The 13,099-nt window shown below is 37.0% G+C and overlaps 2 protein-coding genes across 2 annotated transcripts; one reads left to right on the top strand and one right to left on the bottom strand.

Annotated features, from left to right (window-relative positions):
* Positions 1 to 628: 628 nt before the first annotated feature.
* On the top strand, positions 629 to 9,284 carry LOC107831980 (uncharacterized). Its single transcript, XM_075251606.1, has 12 exons — positions 629 to 1,040; positions 1,285 to 1,434; positions 1,995 to 2,156; positions 2,790 to 2,942; positions 3,039 to 3,191; positions 4,326 to 4,490; positions 4,621 to 4,800; positions 5,335 to 5,521; positions 5,633 to 5,849; positions 6,842 to 6,980; positions 8,555 to 8,676; positions 8,862 to 9,284. Exons 1-10 carry the CDS (start codon positions 884 to 886, stop codon positions 6,965 to 6,967), a joined length of 1,650 nt encoding a protein of 549 aa, XP_075107707.1. The 5' UTR covers positions 629 to 883; the 3' UTR covers positions 6,968 to 6,980; positions 8,555 to 8,676; positions 8,862 to 9,284.
* Positions 9,285 to 9,901: 617 nt separating this feature from the next.
* Positions 9,902 to 12,814, bottom strand: LOC107831981 (protein SPIRAL1-like 1). The gene is made up of 3 exons (XM_016659779.2): positions 12,676 to 12,814; positions 11,226 to 11,510; positions 9,902 to 10,359 (listed from the first exon to the last, which is right to left on the bottom strand). Exons 2-3 carry the CDS (start codon positions 11,481 to 11,483, stop codon positions 10,279 to 10,281), a joined length of 339 nt encoding a protein of 112 aa, XP_016515265.1. The 5' UTR covers positions 11,484 to 11,510; positions 12,676 to 12,814; the 3' UTR covers positions 9,902 to 10,278.
* Between the last annotated feature and the right edge of the window lie 285 nt (positions 12,815 to 13,099).

Below are 13,099 nucleotides of genomic sequence, written 5' to 3'. Positions count from 1 at the left end.
ACTACACTTTTTGTCAGTTGGTCATTTGTTGCACAGTAGAGATAGAAGCCAATTCGCCCTATTGGCAGGCGTTTCCATTAATTACCTCCTTCACTTTTGGTACTTCTTAATCAGACCCAGCCATTTGCTTTTTCTTCTTCTTCACTCTTGACGTTTCCATTCCATTTAATGACAATCTCTTCTAACCTGAAATACTTACTACTCGAGCTTGTCATGTTTATCAAAGGAAGGAAAAAGTAATTAATTGAAATAGATACCATCTAGTGTATAAGCCTTCACGAAGTAGCTTAAAATTCTTCGTCTAGTGTATCTACTGAGTAAGTACAACCCTTATATGCAATAAAACTAAAAAATTCTTGTGGTTAAGTAGCTGAATATCGTAAAATAATGTAATTTGTTTTAATATGACCATTACTTATCATTAACTTGAATTAAGCAAATTTTCATTATTGTTTTATATGTTTTAACCCGATCTAAACTGCTTTTTAGCACCCCTAAATTAAACAATACCGAGTATGGTTCTCACCTTCTCATCGTAGTATTTGAAATTTGATTCAGGTGCTTTGGGTAGTGGGTCCGATGGATAAGTTATCTTTATTTACATGAATAGTCCCCAATGTTTGTGAAATGAGTACAATTTGTTGTACAGACTCTGGAGACCGTGACACTTGTTAATGGCCGTTTCTCACTCGCCTGTCGCTGCATGTTATTAATCTCAGTCATGAAAACGCCAGAAACCCATTTAACCTTAATCGAAACTTAGCATAATAACACTCTCCTTCTTTGTTGCACATTTTATTTATTTTCTAAAAAAAACTACGCTTTTGGCTTTTGATTAGATTATTATTGCGGTGCGTTTGGTTCACTGGAGTTGTTATTAAGCATGAGATGGGAAAGAGTGGGTGTACATGGAGGTGGTGGGCCTGGGAAAAGGTGGGGCCACACCTGTAACTCTGTCTTCGGAGGTAAGCTTCTCTACGTCTTCGGTGGCTATGGCAAAGACAACAGACATTCCAATAAAGTTCACGTCTTTGACACTGGTGCGTTCTTTTTCTTTCGTTTTTTCCAAGTAAAAATTGCACCTTTTCTTGTTCCTGTATTTTTTCCCCCTGAAATTGTTGTGTCAATTCATGTTTTCTTGTGGCTATTTTCAGTATGCTTGTTTAGGGTTTTCTTATACTATTTAATTTTCTCTGAAGACTTGGGGCTTTAAAGTTTTGTTGCATAAGGAATTGGGGAGAGGTTTTGATAAATCTATCCTTACATTGTTCTGCTATTTTGCAGTTAATCGAATGTGGAGCGAGCCAGTGATGAAGGGAACATTGCCCACACCTAGGGACAGCCACAGTTGTACAAACATTGGAGATAATCTGTTTGTGTTTGGGGGCACAAATGGGAGAGAGCCTCTTAACGATTTACATATTTTGGACACTTGTTAGTGCATTTTGATCTTAAGACCATTTTCTTATTGCTTAATCTTTTAATAGTTGCCTCTGTTGTCTGTGTAATGTTAAATTAAATTTGCTTTCTAGATCTTCTGATTAGAATATCTCTAGTCTAATGGTATGAGGATAAACCCTTAAGTTATTACATTTTGTGTTGTTCTACTTAGGAAGTTGTGTTACATTCTGTTCTATGAGATTAGAAAATCACCATTAATGCCTCAGTCTAGATGGAAGATAATTCTTTCTTTCATTGATTTGGGGCTATTTACAAGATTTAGGCTGGTCTCTCCTCTCAGAAACCAGGAAAGAGCTTCAAGATAATCTGTTAGTAGTTTCTTTATCTTACCTTATCAGAAAGAAAAAAGATACCCCGAATTGTTATTCCCAAAAGTGCGATGTTTTCCAGAGAGACGATAGCATGAGATAAAACATGTTCTGTTCTTCCATTTGTTTGAATGTTGAAAGTTGGCAGATATAAGGAATTCTATCTGATGTTCCAAATGATTTACGCCCACTACCTAATAATTTGCTGAATCTACTTGCTTTTAGCTTCAAATACATGGATATCACCGAGTCTAAGAGGCGATCGCCCTAATCCAAGGGAAGGCCACAGTGCAGCACTTATTGGAAAACGGCTTTTCATATTTGGTGGATGCGGCAAATACGATGACACTGAAATATACTATGATGATGTTTACGTATTGAATACAGGTCTCTCTCTCTCTCTCTCTATTATTAAGGTGGCTAATGGTAGACTGCACGTAGCCAGTACGGAGAATTTTGCATTATGACTTGCGTGTAACAATGTGAAATTCCGAACAACTTCAAAAACCATCGAACTACTGATAGAAAGATGAGGGCAATGGGGAGGGTAGTGATACAAACTTTAAATTGGTAGTAATGGAAGAGGAAAGTGAAGAAAAACAGGAGGCATCAGCCAGTCGTTTCTGTCTCAAAATTTTAGTTCTCTTAGGAATTGAACTCTAAGCATTGCAACTCTTCAGAAAAGAAACCTCCCCTGTCTAGTAGTATATAATCTGAGAGAAAGTTAGATGATCTCTTCAAAGGTGAACTCAAATTGTTCTTATCCTATTGTTCATATGCATTTTGTATTCTACTGCTACTTAAATCGCTAAAGTCTTGCACAGTTGTTAGGAATCCAGTTTTTAGATCTCATGCAGCTCTTGGTTTTCTTTTCTATGAAGTTTATGGTTTTTAATCTCACACACACATAAAAGAAAGAGAGAGAGAAGAGCGCCGGGGGGGGGGGGAGGGGGGGGCTAGTGATCCTGGTGGTGGTTATTTCATAAACTTTTTTTTTAATGCTTCTTCTCATTTTGGCAGAGACATTTGTTTGGAAACGCATTGTGCCATCAGGCACTCCGCCATGTAAGCGTGAGAGCCATTCCTGTTCGTCTTGGAATAATAAGATCATAATCATAGGTGGTGAAGACACATCTAGCTTTTATTTGTCAGATGTTCATATACTTGACACAGGTATTCACAAAACTCACTCTTGAAGTGAAATATAGAAAAGGTTACACTTGTATCACAGTTCTGTTTCTAGTACTAAGTCTGCATTTGTTTTCACAGATACTCTGGTTTGGTGCAAGTTGAATACTACGGGCCAGAATTTGCCACCGCGAGCTGGGCATACGACCGTTGCATTTGGGAAGAACTTGTTTGTCTTTGGGGGTTTCGCTAATGACCAGAGCCTATTTAATGATGTTTACGTGCTTGATGTTGGTATGTTATCTATTGAAACATATAACTTTTAAGCTCTTTTCCTATAAAACGAAAACCAAACAAATGAAACTAAATAATATGATGGTGTCAGCTGTTCCATCAAGCCTCTTGTCCCTGATCCTCTTATAGGAGAGAAGCTTAAAAAACAAAAAAACAAAACAAAAAAAAAGCACAAGGACATAGTGAAGAGGGCAGGAGGAAGAAGAAATCATGAAGTATGGAAGATCACGCCAAGCTCATGACTCTTCCTGAAAGTAGGAATGGACTGCAGTGACCATATTTGACATGGATCTGAGCGGACGATAATGGAAGAGATGGAGCCAGGGGGTTAAGTTTGTTTGTATATATGTGTCTGCTTCTCTTTTTGGCGTTGGGGGAGGGTGGGATGTGGGGGGAGGAACCCGACTTTCATGTTGGCTAATGAGAATAGAGTGGTTGAAAATGATTGGAATATTGGTCATGCTTTATCACTTTTTGTAGTCGGAATGCTGTCTCTTTTTTCTATTCTTTGCTCTTCTTCGATCAGCATTTAATATTTCCCCAATCCCCAGTCTTACAAAATGAGTTTGTCTTTGTGGTTCTTCAAGTGCATTATCTTTCTGTTCGAATGAGGGGCTTATGTGTCCCATGTTTTCTTTCCTTAATTATCAAGTGCATTATTGTCCACCACTCCAGGACCCCTCTTTTGTTTGTGATAATACTTGATATGGGATAGAGCATTTGAGTAGGAGGAAGTGCAGTTACTTTTTTCTAAACCAAACATCTAGGCAAATTTTGGTTTAAATTCTCTTTGTGTCTGTCCTTGTGTGGTCCCCAACATCAACGGGGTACCTCAGAACAGTTAATAAGAAATTAATTATTCTGAGATCATATTATTTCGAAATTGTTTTAAAAATATTCAGCAAATGATGCTTGGTGGATCTTAGTTAGCATTCATCATTGAGAATCAGAAAAGTTATTTTAGAACTATATTCAGGAAATCTGTGCTACTGTTAACTTCTAAATGATAATTTCTCCGACTTATTGTGCTGTTTGTCATGATTGGTGTGTATTAAAGAGATATATGATATTCAATTGATCGCTATCTGAAGCTGGATGTCTGTGTACTGTTCTATGTTCGAAATGTCCCTGCAGCTGCAGGTACATGGACTGAGGTCATGCCCACTGGTGAGGGCCCATCTGCCAGATTCTCAGTAGCTGGGGATTGCTTAGATCCACACTTGGGAGGTGCTCTTGTGTTCATAGGTGGTTGTGATAATAACCTTCAACCCTTGGAGGACATGTATTATCTATATACAGGTCTATCTTTGAATCCACCAACAATCACACACTGCTTTCCATTGGCTTGTACTTATTTCTGGTACAATATTGATTTAGAACTTTTCCTTTGAGAAATTTATGAATCTATGTTGTATATTCATATCACTAGGCCTTGTTAGAGAGGCTGAACGAGACGAAAGAAGGATAGAGAAGTTGTCTTTGAGGAAGCAGTTGAAGTTAAAATGCCAGGAGCAACAAGCTTTAGCTTCTCCCTATGATAATGCTCTTGTTGGATTTGAGAATAACGCCAATGTCCATCACCAACTGCCTTTGAATTATACACAGCCAAGTGAGAAACTTTTTTTGTATCTTCTTGATTTTATTTTGTAGTTTCCCACCTTGTACTTCCTCAGAATTTTCTTACTGAAGCTGCTCCTTGTTAATGCATTTATGAGTTACTTTTGTCTTTTCAATGCGATTGCTTTAACTGTTATCGTGACAATATGTTAGGTAAGAGGAGACCTTAAAGACAAGAATAACTGAAGAGAGGAACGATTGGATGATAATCCATCTAAGCAAGCCTCCATGATGATCCAACAGCTATATAAACAAAAAGATTTGTTGTTGTTTCTTTGTTATAAGCTATGGGCAAAGTTTTATGTAATTATGCTAGTGGATACTAAACACGTACACTTCTCTATGGATCTCTTTTTTTCCAGGAAAAATAAAGTGTGCTAGCATGTCATATGTTATCTGATATATAGTACTTTTTGGTATAGACCCTGTAGTGATACATTGTGTAGTACATTTAATGCTTGAAGCAGTGAAACAGTGGTGTCATTGGTTTTGACTGACTTCTGAAGGTGCACTGATATTGTGGCAGGTCGGCAGAACATTTATTTGAACGAATACCAGACTCCTCTGGGGAAGAAGACTTTTCAAGCCAAGGTCACAAAGAGTTTTCCAGATGGGTATACCATTGAAACTGTTATAGATGGAAAACCGCTTCGTGGAGTGCTATTTTCCAACAAACCAAGACCTGAACAGACTCCCTGCAATGATTCTATCAGGTGCATGATCTTCTGAATTCTACATTTGATGGATAAGAGTAGCAGAATTTCAGTATTTATCAATTCTTCTGTTCACTTGTTGCCTTTTGGATGATGTTATCATATTTCCAGAATTAGGAATACTGGAAGTGGTGAAACTGGTAATGAGAAGCCGAACAACGACCATAATTCTGTTAAAGAAGTTACAAGACCTACAGAAACAAATGTAAACAACTTCCAGCAAGCAGATGTCTCTGGTGGGAAATCTATCAGAAATGAGGCCCCGGTTGGAGATGTTACAGCTGAGATGAAGAGTCCATCCCCCTCTAATGCTTCACCAGCCCAAGAGGTTATACCTTTTTGTGTGGAATATTTAATCATGCCATACAATCTTAAAGAGAAAATTTTGTACTAATGCCTGCGTGGCTGCACAAGAACATGAAATTTCCTTCCCCGTTAGCTTGCATAGATCATTTTTCTTATTGCACTTGCAGCATTTCATTTATGAAGCTGCAGAATTGGTTTTAGCATTTGACTTGAAACCATGGCCTCAAACCGTTGCTTATATTCTGCCATCACCCATGGTTTATAATCTTCTTCCTCTCTTTGGTTTATAATCACAGTCATGAGGGCATGCCTACTTACATGCCAACATTCAATCTTCATGCTCTTGTCGAACTAACATGAGGAATCAGTGGTGACCTTTAGTCTGTATTGTGGAAATTTATATACAGAGCTTATGATTAAGCAACAGATTTGGATTGTTTAATGTTTGGTGAACGATATAGGCTTTTATGACCAAGCTCTGATATATTCTTTTCTTGTTAATTTGAGATATCAATCCACAAATAGCAGTCCTCTTCAGTCACATGCTTCAGTTTGCTTCTAGTCTGAAGGAAAAAAAGGATTTGCTTCTAGTCAGAAGTTCTCTCTCTCTCTCTCTCTCTCTCTCTCTCTCTCTCTCTCTCTCTCTCTCTCTCTCTCTCTCTCTCTCTCTTGTGAAACTGAAAAGAAAGCATTTCCTTCAATTTTTAGAATTTAAAAGTTCTGATTTCTTTCCTATCCTCCAATTTTCCTTTCCTTTTTATAACTGGCCTTTATGAGGACTTGTTCTACACATGGGTTGGTTTCTGAGTGAATTGCCCGATTTGAATTATAATCACTATTGGAGCTACATTCTTTATCAAAAACAGATTTACACTGATGCTACATATCTTCCATTCCTGCTGGTTTCTGATCTTCCATGATTCTGTATGCATACCTCCCTCGTTAGCGAAGTCGAGTTATTTATGTTGGAACTTTTACTTTGAGATCATTTATGATGAAGTGCCTTTATAACAGGTTCATGACGTCTCAAAGTCTTCTGCGGTGCCTGATGTGAATTTGGAAAGTAGTAGAGCGAGTGATCCAGCAGATTGTGGTACTACGATTTCTAAGGTGAATGCCACTGCAACAAATGACTCATAAATCCTTTACTGAGGTATGTGCCCCCACACATCTTGCAAGTGTTGGGTGATTTTGTATCAAAGTGCTGTAAAAAAATTTGAAGTCATAAAAATACCATCCTAGTCCTGCGATTGTTAATTTCAGACGTCGTACGCTAAGACAAAATGTTACTGATTTTTCTACTCTCTTATCTTGACCAATCGTGATACGTATATGAAATTATTCTTTCGAACCTCAGTTTACTGAAGAAACTGTTGATGGTTAGTTTGAAATATTTAACTTTTTACAAAATCCCCAGCAGTGTTCTTTTTTATTTGAACTTGCCTTTTCGTTAAGATGGCTTCACTCTTTTCTTCAAGTGTTCGTGGCCTTTGGTTTTAAATCTATCTTTAAGGAGAATGAGATTTCCTCCATGTGGGTAGAGGCCCATATTAAAGTTTATTAATCTTAGTTCAATAACTTTGATTAATCAAAATGTATACTTATATATGTGTCGTAGTGTACATTTATTAACCGTATCCCGAAACCCGTATCCGCACTTAGATCCATACCCCAAATCCTAAAATTTATGTGATGAAGAATCATACCTCTAGATCCACACCTGCATCGTTTACCCCCCCTCAAACCCAAGGCAAAACAGGATTTCTAGATTTAGGCTGTGCTGTTCTTGCCTTGTGTCTTCTTAAATTGTAGATTTCTTTCAAAAGTCAATGGCTAAATGCAAACGGGATTAAATGAAATATCAGTAAATATCTGTCTTGGCTTCTAAGTTACAATGATTTTGGACAAACATGTAAGTTAAATTTAATTCTGTGTCATATCTGTGCTTTGTTTGCCTGTTTGATCTGCAAGCATTTATACCATTTTGTTTTTGTTCCAAAACCATGTAATGAAACAGAAAAAAATGAGTTTCTGACATCCTGATTTTGAGCTGGCAATAGAAACATGTTAAAATGCCTTCTTACTTCTTTTTTCTTTTTAATTAAATACTTGAAGCCAATTCATCACACGAGTAAATAGGTACTTGGAGTCCTTTGATAGGTGGTTTTTCCCTTTTCTGCTATTAATAAAATCTTTGCTTTTCAACAATAGATATGTATGAAACTCCTGTCATCTCGTATTAAGAATTGTTAAATTAGCTTTTTCTGATTGATTGTGCTATCTTTAATGTCTGAAAAATGACTATTTGTATCGTTACCTTTTTTGTGCTAGAAAATTTCCCTAAATTCCAATTTACTTGCTGTCTCGTGCATTGTCTTACTGTGTTTGCTATGACATTTAGATCTTAGAGAGCAGAAAAAGGCTGCTATTTTTCGGCTTTTCGCTAATATAACTAAAACCATTTGCCAATGGATATTTATAATATAAGAAAGGAGCTTGATGTTCATGGGAGTTAGATAACTTGGTTTCTACCAACACATTTCACAGCATTTCTATCTCTGTTGGGTTTTCCTTGAATCAGATCTTGGTTGTCTGCTTTATTTCTAATCTTTCTGCTTTCTGCACTGGCAACAATTTGGATAATGAAACCTATACCCCTGGTAGCGCTCCTCTATATGCATGAATTGCGACATTGAATTGATTACTATTGCATTTGTGGAGTGGCAGAATCAAACAGCTTGGAGAAAGATTCTCTTGATCAAAGTCAATTCATGGAAATCAATATGAGTACAGAAACCAGATATGATCCTCACATCTCATCTTAGGGCAATCTTATTGTAGTCCTCTAGGTAATTTTACTACTGAATGTTAATTTAGAAATATTTTACTTCTGAAGAAGTGAAGATAGGCACTTACCTTAGCATATCAGTTATGCTCCTATAACCATAAGATAGCAGCAGACCTGCTTCTCAACTAATTGGTGATATATTGTGCTGATTATATTAGCTAACTTTTTCTTATTCCCCTTTTGCAGATAGAATCAATGGAAAACTGATTAGCCTTACGCAATTTTGTCATTAGAGGGTGGTTATTTCCTTGAATTCCCCTTTGTCTACGACCCCCAAACTCTTTGACATACACCCAAAGAACTGTCATCATATAACCATTTCTTCTTTTTAATTATCAAACACTCCTGTTTTTCTCCTTTTCCCCTCGTTGGTGTCTCTTTTCAAGGTGGTGGAAGCGAGGGTTAAGAGGAAGAATTTCAGAGTGATATGATCCTCTGACGAACTGGGGGTGAAAATGATTTAGATCCAAGGGCCTTTTGTTTTGTTCAATAGCTCCATCGCAACTGTTGTATATATTAGGATATCGACTAGAACTTTGTCTTCCCAATATGACAAATACTGATGTTTGAGAATTGAGAAACCTCATATTTTTATGCTTCATTTCCATCCATTCTCTCTTTTAGTTTTTTCTTTTATATTTAGCATTTCCTTTTCCCCCTTTTTATGGGGGGGGGGGGGGGTGGTGTATGAGGGACGGGAGAGTGAAGAGCCAACTTAATGTGAAGGTGGCCGAGGGAATTGAACCATTTTCTCTACAACCTGCATGGGAATTTCACATTTTCATTTTCCTCGGGTTTACGAATCAGGATATGTTTGGGTAAAGATCCAGTGGCAAAGAATCAATATCATCTGATACCACTGTCCTTTCACCCATATTCACTGTGGGGACAGTGATCACCATCTAAGCTAATACGTACTAGAAGCTGAAAGAAAACAAATTACAAATTTTCCAGTCTTATCGCCAAGCTGTCTTTGTAACTGTGAAGCACCAATGCTTATTAACCCTTCCTGACAATCAATTGCTGCAGTTCACCATGTTCTACTCATAAAAGAGCACTTCCTCGAGGATTTCACAATGTTATTATTCGAGTCATCTAATGACAAGAACATAATAAATTCATGCAAGGCTGATTATAGATAGCATTTCAGCGTACAATTTTTTAAGCTGAGAAATTTTCATTAATTTAAAATGGTTTCCGTGGTAATTATAATGCCATTCACTGAATTACCACTCTGAATATTTTCAGTTGTAGATATCATAATATCGCTAAAACATTTTTACAATGAGGAGAGCAATTGTTGCAGTATCATGCATGTTCATAATCATTTTAGCAAAACGTTGAGTTTTTTTGAAAATAATTGCATCCTAACACAACAGTAGCACGAACTAAAACTTGATTTCTGTAAGCATGCATTGGGGATTGTTCACAGTTGAAGCTTGTCCGGTTGAATCCCAACGGTGAGTAGGAAAGGATTATCATATTACAATTGGATCATCCAAATGCCGACACTGTATTCCCAGACACAAAACAAACCAACACACAGTAACAGCAGTCTCATCATTTTTCATGAAAACACAGTTTCATCTTTGGACAGAAGGAACTAGTTTTTGCCATCGCCAAACAAGTAACCCAGGGAAGATCCACCACCAGGGGCGGCATGCACTTTGGTAGATGGGCGATCCTGGAAAGAGACAAGATTCAAACATTTAATTGACAAGATAATATCACCCTGTGAACTAGACAAGAAAAAGGGAATATGATGCGACAGAATTAGCAATGCAAGAAGCTGATGCTACTGAGCTAGATGAAAATGGAAAAAATATCTGCAGAAGAGGATAGTCCCGTCCTCAAATTCCCCTCCTGAAGTGCTACAAAACTTGGGCAGCAGCAATTGACACAAGGGTCATGTGACAGAATCAAGAATGCAAGAAGCATGTAATACTGAACTAAATAGCAGACGGAAAAGAACTTCCTTCATAAAGAAGAAAAAGATGCTTTATCCTCAATTACCTCCCGAAAATGGCAAACGGTAATAAAGGAACCTATCATGTTAATTGCTTCAATTCAGTGTGGTCACAAGGGTGGTCAACTGACCACCCCTTGTCGAAAAATTACACTGTGTATATAGGTAAAATATTACATTTTAGAGGTATATAACACATATTGAACGCCCTTTGTCGAGAATTTTTTTTCACTTCTTTCAAAATTTGAATACCCTTGGGAAAATTCCTAGCTTCGCCACTGCTTCAATTGACCTACTTGGAAAGTAGAAGTGCTTCTACTGAAGCAGCAAGAAACGAAGGGGTGACAGAATTAAGAATGTAAGAAGCATATAGTACTGAACTAAACAGAGAATGGAAAAGAATTTTCTTCATAAAAGCACTGCTTTCAAACTCACCTTCTGAAAGCAGTCATTTCAAAAACTATTTTATTTGATCAAAGCCATGAGGTGAATCATAAAGAAAGAAACCAATAAGTAGGAGGGGATAAGTAATCTGCAAGGAAATGCTAAAACCTACTTTGAGAGAAAAATGATTTGGATCATACCGTGAGGAAATTCCCAGTGTTTTGTCCATCTGCGCGGAAATAGTTATTGGTGTTGCTCCCCTGGATGCCAGCTGGAATCTGCTTATTAGCATTTGCAGCTGTTGCAGCTGCAGTAGTTTTCTGTGGATCACTTGTAGTTGCTCCCTGATTCTGTGGAGCTTCTACCTTGGTGACAGCAGGTTTTGGAGCCTCACCGTCTCCAAAGAGGTAACCCAAGGAACTCTGTCCTCCACCGCTACTGACTCCACGACGACCCATGATCTCTCAACTTTTAAATGCTAAATTCTGCTCAAAGCAGCAGCACACATTCTCAGAAACGATTGTAAAACATTGTAACCAAAACTTCTGAAGTACAAATAAGCTCTATGACCCACTCCAATGTACCTCATAAAGATGAACCATAATATGGGTGTCTGTGACATGTAAACTAAAGTAACAGAATCACATAAGGGGCTTTAGCATATAACTTCTCTTTCCAATGAACCACCTTATAAGAAACTAAGCAATTCTATTAAGAAATCACAGACAATTCAAAACTTGGTAAGACATGACTACAATTAAGGATATCATCAAAACTAGTACGGCATAAATATTGTAAATATATATACAGAAGTTTGCCCTATTATGACCCATGTAGATTACTAGATGCATGATAATGAAATAGCTGTAGACATAGAACTCATATCTATCTGAATCTATGAACTTCGAATTGTAGCTTTTGTATCCATTCAGACCAAATTGACTCGTCCATCTACCTAAACCAGATAACATCACTCAATTAGGAAGCAAACTTCCAACCAAGGAAATCAAGTCTTACACCAAAAATTTAGGCATAAACACAAATTTCCAGCACATTACCGCATTGCAGATTGCAAAAACAACATCTGATTACAGGAAATGCAAGTTTAGTCATTGTTAAATCATCCAGAACCAGAAAACATACTGATAAATGAAATAATAGCAATAACTGTCAGGAATGTCAAATTTGATTTATTCTGTCAAGTTTATCAGTTTCTTCTATTAATTCCTTTAAATTAATTTTTGGAATTTCATCTGAACGAAACCCTGAGAGTGACATGAAAAGCCAGCCAGCAATGCACATTCACACACATATATTATATAAGTGCATGATAATGAATAGTTAATACATTTAAAACTAACAATAACGCGAGATGATGAACAGTTTATAACGAGCTCCATGGATGAAAATCTACCGACAAGCAATCATAATTCATAAATCGCTAAAATCGCTAAAAATTAAAACTCGCCATCGCAGCAGCATTCTAAACTCAGATCTGAAACCACGAAATTTTTTATAAAATAAAACGAATGATGCGTATATAAATGTTAAACCAAAACGCCGATCCAGATGAAGACGATCGACAACAAAATGAGATTCAACTTTTAAAAAAGAGATTCAAACGGAGTAGCAAAAAGAGAGAGCAGGTACCTGAGTAGTAGGGATCAGATCTGTGGAGAGAAGAAACGGAGAAATTACCCTGAAAAGGCAGTAGGGCTTTTTATAGGTACGACTAAAGTCTATAGTGGGTGCCTGGACAGGACTGTAGTGCAAATAATAACGGGATAATGGGAGGTCGGTTTTGTAAATTTTTTAATTTTCTTTTTGACCCCTGTCTTTTTAGCTTTGTCTGGTTCACGTGGTTACTCTTTTATGATTAAATTACTAGTTGTAAATGCACTAGATAAAGTGATTGGTGAATTTGTCGAACCCGTGAACAATTTGAAATGAGACAAATGTTATCTTCCGTAGCTTTTGACCAAACTTATTTGAAAAGTATTTATTTTAATGTATTTTTTAGTGAGAAGTAATTTATATTTGATTAATTAATTTAAAAAATAATTTTAAGCAACAA

Source organism: Nicotiana tabacum, chromosome 4 (assembly GCF_000715075.1).
Source record: "Nicotiana tabacum cultivar K326 chromosome 4, ASM71507v2, whole genome shotgun sequence".
Classification (NCBI taxonomy): Eukaryota; Viridiplantae; Streptophyta; class Magnoliopsida; order Solanales; family Solanaceae; genus Nicotiana; species Nicotiana tabacum.
Note: the sequence above shows the minus strand (reverse complement) of the source record. Positions and strands in the feature narration are given on the sequence as shown.